This window comes from Pinus tabuliformis, chromosome 8 (assembly GCF_031772625.1).
Source record: "Pinus tabuliformis cultivar Carrire ecotype Pingquan chromosome 8, CPIR1, whole genome shotgun sequence".
Lineage (NCBI taxonomy): Eukaryota > Viridiplantae > Streptophyta > Pinopsida > Pinales > Pinaceae > Pinus > Pinus tabuliformis.
Window position 1 is genome coordinate 787,122,743 of NC_142294.1, and position 8,358 is coordinate 787,131,100.

Below are 8,358 nucleotides of genomic sequence, written 5' to 3' on the forward strand. Positions count from 1 at the left end.
ATTATTTTAAACAACCTACTTTGAATGCTTGCCAAGCACGCTAGATTTCTTTTCTGAGTGAATTTGAGTTAGAAATTAAACATTTAAAAGGAAAGGACAATCGAGTAGCAAACACCTTAAGCGAGATGTTGAATTTTATTTATGAAATTTCCTTTAGTGAAGTAGAAACTACCTTTAAAGAATAAATTAAAGAGGCTACTCAAAGGGATCCTGAATACTGATACTTGTGGTAGCAAGCACAAAATCCAAAAAATAGTGAATGACAACTCAGATATGAGGTAAATAAAGTAAACATGTTGATTTATCGGAACATAATGTATGTCCCCAATCAAGCATCAGGCAATTAATTCTAGATGAGTACCATAAAAGCCCTTATGCAACACATCATGACTATCAAAAATTGATCACTCCGTTAAGAAAATAGTACTTTTGGCTGGGCATGAAAAAAGAAGTGGCTAAATATTTAGTTAGGTGCTTGGAATGTCAACAAGTGAAGACTGAACACCAACACCCAATCGAATTTATCCACCCATTGCTTATTCCAGAATGGAAGTGGGAGATTATCACAGTTGATTTTATCACTGGCCCACTTAAGACCAAGAAACAGAACGACCCTATAATGGAAGTAGTAGATAAATTGAGTAAGTCCATTCACTTCATTCCAGTGCAATCTACCTTTAAAACGGTTCAAATTGCTAATATAGTTATGAAAGAGATTTTCAGGTTGCATGGGATACCAAAAGTGGTAATTTTTGATAGGGACATAAAATTTACATCTGCCTTTTGGAGGGCTTTGTTTGAGGGACTAGGTACCCAAGTACAGTTTAGTACTTCATATCACCCTCAAACAGACGGGCAAACTAAACAAGTGAATCAAGTGATTGAGGATATGCTAAGAATGTATGTGATGCAACAACCAACTAAGTGGGAGGACTATATACACTTGGTAGATTTTTCCTACATTAACAACTATCACACCTCCCTAAAGATGAGCCCATTTTAGGTGTTCTATAAACACAGATGTAGGACACCTATAAATTTGGGTGGCTCTGAAGACAAATTAATGTTGGGACCTGATATGCTGGAAGAAATAGAGGAAGAAGTAAGAAAGTATGGATGAATTTGAAGGATGCTCAAGACAGACAAAAAACGTATGCTAATTAAAAGTGAAGCTACCAATAATTTCAAGTTGGGGACCACATGTATGTACTAGTAAAACCTAAGAAAATCACCTTGCGTTTGGGACTTCATGTCAAGCTAGCCCCCCGGTTTTGTGGTCCTTTTCAGATTTTGGCTCGAATAGTGCCGGTGGCTTATTAGCTAGCTTTTCCCAACCACATATGTGTACATAACGACTTTCATGTTTTTGTGTTTTATATATATATATATATGATCCTAGACATGTTATCAATTGGTATGATATATAGGTAACTCAATTAATAAGTAGTATATATATGTGTGTGTGTGTGTGTGTGTGTGTGTGTGTTGATTGATAAAAAATACTAACAAATAACTCAATGACTATGATTGTAGGTTGAATTGAATGGCGAGTTCTTGGTCGAACCCCTACATATACGCGATCATAGAGAAGTAATGTTGCGAAAGCGAGTTATCACCTAGCTTAAAGTGCAGTGGAGGCACTTTAGTTCAGAAGAGGCTAATTGGGAGGATGAAGAATTTATGAGGGAAGCATACCCATGCCTGTTTTGAGGACACAAAAACACTAGGACAATATTTTTCTCAAGGGGGGAGAGATGTAACATCCCCTGTCAACTTGTAAATATTAAATTACTACAGTTAAAGACATTATGATATTTTGCAGACCTTGTAAAGGTCAAATAATAATTAGGAAGCATTTAATTTTATTTATGAATTATATAAATGCTTATGCAAGGATCATGGACGCAGTCACATTGGAAAGTAATGTTGAATAAGCCTCACATGTTAGGGTAATTGGATGATTATGGGCTAGGCGGTTACCTGCCCATGACTTCTCCTTGAGAAATAAAAGTTCCCAGAAAAGGAAACCGAGAGGGTACAATGAACTTGAGGTGACCTGTAGGAGAAGAACTGCAACAATTGGAATAAAGTACTAAGGTAGACTTCCATTCTGGTTGGCTAGATAGACCTGTGTGAACAATAGAATCGGCCTCTGCTAAGTCTGGTTGGGACCAGATAGTCACTAGAAAATTTATCTGTGCTTTATTATCTACAGGAAAATACCTTGCCTGTGAGGATAGCTCAGGGGGAGATGCAATGCTGAGACTGATCTCATTGGTAGGGGGGAAAGAATTGCTTTTCATGTGGTGTTGTGACCCTTATGTAAGCTAACTATGGAAACAGATAAGTACCACTGAACTCTATTTATTATTATTTTTCCTTCAAAATAGATTCTTGACTAATACTGGTAAAATACTACATAATTTAGGTCTTGTGCTAACAGAAAAAGCTAGTTGCATTTTCTTTAAGTTATTGATGTTAAGTGCTTCGATCAAGTAAATGGACATAGTATCTTTGAAGACATATTAGCCCTGGATAATTTATCAACTCAGGACACGGTTTGCTAGGTTTTGTGTGCAGTAGGTAACGAATAAAGAAGATAGGTAAATAGAGGGAAGGTTAGGTTAATTATATATCGGAAATATGTAGTATTTTCCATTTGGAAGGAGCTTGGGGTTAGTCTCCTGGCTCAACCATCATAGTAGCCTCGAGATAGTCCCTCTTTCCTCCATATTGTTGCATTACCAAACACCCATTATTAAATAAGTTATGGAAATTAAAGAATAAAAACCCCAAAACAAAAAGAGATTGTGCAGATAAACATAACCATACTACGACCATAATTCTCAACTGAGATAATGTTAAGTTGGAAATAATGTTTTCTTGATGTGAATTTGTAAAACTAAAATACGAGATTAAACTGTTAAAGAAACAATAACTCCAGTACTGGAAATCTTATTGTATAGCAGATATAGAACTAGAAAATTATGTATACCTTCGGAAAAATAAAAATAAAGAACCAACTTTAATTAAGGAAAGCATAACAAAGTTCTTCCATGAAACAATAATTTGGTAATACAATAATAGTCACTTGCAATTGGAATCATCTTTCCAAAGAAAACATAAATATTATAACCGACCCGAGGCCATAAATCTAAGTAATTATTCCCAAAGGGAAAATGTTCAATCACAGTGGATAAAACATACGACCCACCAGGGTCAAAAGACAACAGTCAGCTCACACTTTATTCTAGAAAATCTGCTTTGCGACCATTCCACTAATTAACCTAGAAAATATCTCACAAAGTGAGAAAAGGTACGTTCCCTCGGATATGGAAACTTTATCAGTACTTGGAAGAAAGGCAGAGAAGAAAACCCTCAGTCATTCTTTTCACATTTTGTAGCCGTTAAGAGGTAGAGTAATGGATTAGGTACTTGTAAGCATGAGATAAAAGTTGTTAGTGAACAGGTAGGGCTCTATCGAAACATAGATATCAAACTTGGGTTGAACTCAAAAAATAAGGGAGAAGGACCAACCTAAGAGGGAGCAATCCAATTCCTCGCCACTTCTGTAATCTAGCAAAAGAAAATTGATATGCCATTACAAGAAATTCGAGGAGTAAGTTAGAAGTCATAACTTTTAGAAGGGATTTACTTGGAAGCCATATTCTGGCTCAAATCCAACCGTTAATACATGCAGAGCCCATGGTGACGTGGAAGCCCAATGCCATGTATTGGAGAAAAACCATAATTTGCGACCTGAGAGGCTGAAGTGAACTGTGGACTGAGCATAGTAGGTCAAACGGAAGTAATTACCTGTGCAAAATCCTTGCTTGTAAAATCTCCTTGTTTACAATGAAATTTGGAGCAACTAAGTGACCCAACCCTACCTCTGGTAACCCTTCTTGGAAACCCTCGAACAAATTCGTTTTTAGAGATGGGTGAAACCCTAACTGGTAGCGGAACAGAACCCTTACGGCTTGCAGGGCAAATGAGCTCTGGGAGGTGCGAGAAGTGGCAGGTGGTTTCCATCTAACTCCATCGTTCATTCACCACTTTCGATCACTTAGACTGATCGAAGAACTATAGGTCCTTCCTTGATCCCAAGGGCCTTGTTGCTAAGTGTAAGGCTGGAAACAATCTCCAAAAGCTTCATAACTTAACCATAACTCGACTAGGGTACAAGTAAACACAGTTGAATGACCATAGTAATATGGCCGAGGTAATCAATTTGATGCTAGTTGTACTGCTAGGCATGATAATTAAACACAACTCAAAAAAGAATTATAACAATCATTATGGAAAAAAAAACGAATTCACATAATTTACAAAACATGAAGTACTTTGTTGTCAACTACTTATAATTTTAATCCAAATATTTTACATGGTGTGGTTAGAGCATTATTAATATTTTGATTATATTTACTTTCTTGGGTTTGTAAATTGATTTTTTTTCAAGTTACTATAAAGAGATATGATGATTTTTTTTTCTCCATTAACACTAAATTATTAAATAAAATGAAAATTAAATAATAAAATAGAAATTAAAAAAATTCAATAAATATTAAAAACTTTAATTAAATAAGATACATATTTTTATAAATTACGAAGTATTTTAATTATAATTATAATTAAATCTTCAAATTTTATCAAAATTGTAATTAAATCTTGACATTTTGATAAGTTAAAATAATAATTAGAATTTTAGGAGTGGCAAAAGTATGGGGATATCTTCAATATTGGAAAACAAGTTGAAGTTTTGTTTGATTAGGGTCTATGTAAAATGTAAAATAATCTGTCTATGGGCTCTTCGAGATCTTGTTCAAGTGTTTTTATTCAATTATAAGAAAATCATTGTTTTGGGGAGCCTTTGTTGAAATAAATTAAAACTTCTCTAAAAATTAACGCGAGATCTATAGGTTAACAATGAAACAACTTTGAACAAATAAATGTAAGTGTCACTCAACTCCTCACTCTCATGGATGTGTTGGGAAGAGTTAGGTAAATTTTTTTTTTTCTTTTTACATAAAAACAAACCTAAACCCTAAACTTGATTTTTATTTAAAAAAAAAAATCATATACATTTAGTTATAAAACATTTAATATTATATATACTAAAGTATTATTAAATTTAAATTTAATAGCATACACACCAACATTCAAGCATAAACAAACATAAAATACTGTGTATTCACAAATTTCCTGCTCATCTCATTTTATTGACTCTACCTACCCAGTTTATATGATGATATGATAAAGTGGATAAATACTAAAATGGCCTTTGAAATTGCTTAATGTCCACGGATTTCATTTTTAATTCAAACACAACTTTAACCGACTATGAACTACCAACCGAGTAAATAAATAAATAAATATATCAGAAATTTAAATCGTATTACTTAATCGAAACCATTAAAAAATAATACATCTGGCGAGTCAAGGGAGAGGGAGGCGGGGAGGGACCACCGGTGGGAGGCCGGGGGCCACCGGTGATGATTGAGACGACGAAGATAGAGAAAGGGAGTGGGAAATGGCGTAACGGAGGAATTATGATGAAGCAACACCATCATAAACCCATCAACATTTTCTCTCTGCAATCGAAGGCTCTGCAGTCGACCAGCGATCGAGTCGTACTACCTCCAAGTGAGTTGAGTGTCCAGCTTTAGTGTTTACTTCTTCAGAGTGGTTGTCTTAGCGCTTACGTCTTTGAATTTTCATGTTAGGTGACGTTTATTTTTGTTCTCTTGTTTCAAAATTCTGGTGCATCTCCTAATCTTTTCCGTTTTGTTCTCTGCACTTGTGGCCTCTCGTTATCTTGTGCTGAATGTTATGTACAGGTAGCAAAAGATTAAGAATCTTTAAACTTGTATTCCGTTTTCTGTAGCAAAAGTTTAGCCTCAGGTAGTGAAAGCTTAAAACTTTGATATTTTCTTTTCCTTTTTTCTGCAGTGAAGTCTAAAATTTAAGCCAGGTTAGCAAATTCATAAAATCTTAAAAGTTATGTTCCGTTCTTTGTAGTGACAGTTTGAGAATTTTGGCTTAGCTAGTGAAAACTTGAAAATTTAAACTTAATTACTTTTCTGTGGTGAAAGTCTGAAAATTTAGGCTCAGGCTCAGCTAGTAGTGAAGCCTGAAAACTTAGGTTCTTCGTAAACTTCTCTTTAGAAATTTAGACTTTTATGTTTTGTTCCTTTGCGATTTTGACAATTTAGATTCTTCATATTTCTTTTATTTTTTCTTTTAAATTTTCCTGTTTTCTGGTTATATTTTGGTGCCTTGAATGGCTTCATACTGCCAGACTTCTGGACGGTACCCTTACGGCCTTGGAACAAGCGGAGAAGGGATGGGGGAAGGCGAGGGGGAAGAAGACAGGTCAGAGTTTGCAGGCATTTTGGATGTTTATGTGCATCATGCCAGAAATATTCACAATATCTGCATTTATGATAATCAAGATGTGTATGCAAAGTTCTCGCTTACATACAACCCTGATGAGGCTCTGCCCACAAAAATAGTAAAGTGTGGTGGCAAAAATCCCGAGTTTAATGAAAACTTGCAGATTAAAATCACACAGGAGGATGCTGTACTGAAATGCGAGATGTGGATGTTGAGCCGTGCGAAGAATTACCTGGAAGATCAGTTGCTAGGGTTTGCTCTGGTTCCTCTGTCATCTGTGGCTGGAAAGGGTAAATTAACGCAGGATTTTGCATTGTCCTCTACTGATCTGTTTCATTCCCCTGCTGGCACAGTTCGTTTGACTCTTTTGTATCATGGATCGGCTATGTCCGAGTGTCAGGGGACGTCATTTTCTGGCTCCAATTTGGCGCTGTCTCCGTCGTCTATAAGCTCAGAGGTTGTGCTGCTAGATCGCAGTGCGGAGGACTTGGGACCTGCTGATTACAATAACATAGAGTTCCCAGACATGGAGGTTGCAAGGGAGAATCAGCAGCTGGTTTCTGAATATTTCAAGATGGCGTCCACTGGTGGGAAAGCCGAGGATGATTCGAAGCATGATTACATGGTAGCGGACCACAATGAATTTTCTGGAGCTCCGTTTTTACATCTGGGTGCAACTCCTAGTGTAGAAGATGATTATGACATGTCCTTGAATACATCAGAGGAGAAGCATGAAGATCCTCATCAAGTAGCTCAAGAAAATCACCTGTTTGCTTACCAGAACACACATGATGCTGATAATTCATCCCAGACGGGAATTTTAACTTCTACTACGACAAGTTTAAGTGAAGACCAAAATTCCCATGACTTCGGTGAACACAAGAGTATCTCCGCAGGGGAATCTTGTCATTCCCACATTTCATCACCTGCTAGGACTCAGACAGCTGGCAATTCTCCCGAGACACCGACCTCTGCAAATGGTACTGTCTCAGGTGACCGTCTTGAAACTTCCTCTTCCAAGGAGGAGGACAAAGACAAGGAAGGGACAGGGTCAAGCAGTGAAGCCAGGATGACTGAAGGGGAGTCGGAGATAACGTTCACGAAGCCTCTTATAAGTATAAAGCTTGAGCCTGAGGAGACTGTTGTGCAGCAGCAGATAGTTGATATGTATATGAAGAGTATGCAGCAATTTACAGAGTCATTGGCAAAGATGAAACTTCCAATGGATCTTGAGAACAAGGTATCTGATGATGCTACTGACACTAGGCCAAAGCAAAACAAATTGGACACTGGAAAGAAGGACGGCTCCAGAGTTTTTTATGGCAGTCGAGCATTTTTCTGACCACTGAACATTTCCAAATTTTATAGTTAAAGATCATAGGAAACTAATGATGGTATCTGCAACTAATGATGGTATGTGCAGATACAAGTTCATAAAGCCGATAAAACTCTTGATTAGCTTGTATTATAATAATGTGATCAGTAGTTTTACTTCACTAAATGCTACTGACATCAGTAATATTATGCATTATAAAGCTACTAATTACTTTCACTAATTATGGAGGTCTTCACTTGCAAAATTATGATATGCTTTTCCTGTGCAGAATTTGAATTTTTATAAAAGTCGCTTTCTTTTCATGCCAATATCTGCAGTCCATTTCTTATTTTCTTTTTTATTCATCAGGTTGCGCTAGCAATGATTAGCGTTAGTATTTTTAACACAGTATAGTCTCCGTAAAAAGAAATCTGATATAAAATTTTGCATAGCTTACACATTTAATTTCAGTGCTTACACATTTAATTTGATTAGCGTTAGTATTTTTAACACAGTATAGTCTCCGTAAAATGAAATATGATATAAAATTTTGCATAGCTTACACATTTAATTTTGCATAGTTGATGAGAATGGTTTTTATTTCAGTGCTCTGTTTGCAACGGTAAAGTGTATCCGAGAGGGACTCATGT

At 36.2% G+C, this 8,358-nt stretch overlaps 1 protein-coding gene across 3 annotated transcripts; it reads left to right on the top strand.

Annotated features, from left to right (window-relative positions):
- Positions 1–5,470: 5,470 nt before the first annotated feature.
- LOC149237936 (Calcium-dependent lipid-binding (CaLB domain) family protein) lies at positions 5,471–7,949 on the top strand. 3 transcript variants are annotated; one of them, XM_089372853.1, is made up of 3 exons: positions 5,472–5,643; positions 5,838–5,901; positions 6,299–7,949. In XM_089372853.1, exon 3 carries the CDS (start codon positions 6,344–6,346, stop codon positions 7,733–7,735), a length of 1,392 nt encoding a protein of 463 aa, XP_089228979.1. In that variant the 5' UTR covers positions 5,472–5,643; positions 5,838–5,901; positions 6,299–6,343; the 3' UTR covers positions 7,736–7,949. The 3 variants fall into 3 exon arrangements, with proteins under 3 accessions (XP_089228977.1, XP_089228979.1, XP_089228978.1); XM_089372852.1 differs by lacking the exon at positions 5,838–5,901; XM_089372851.1 differs by having other exon boundaries at positions 5,471–7,949.
- Positions 7,950–8,358: the final 409 nt, after the last annotated feature.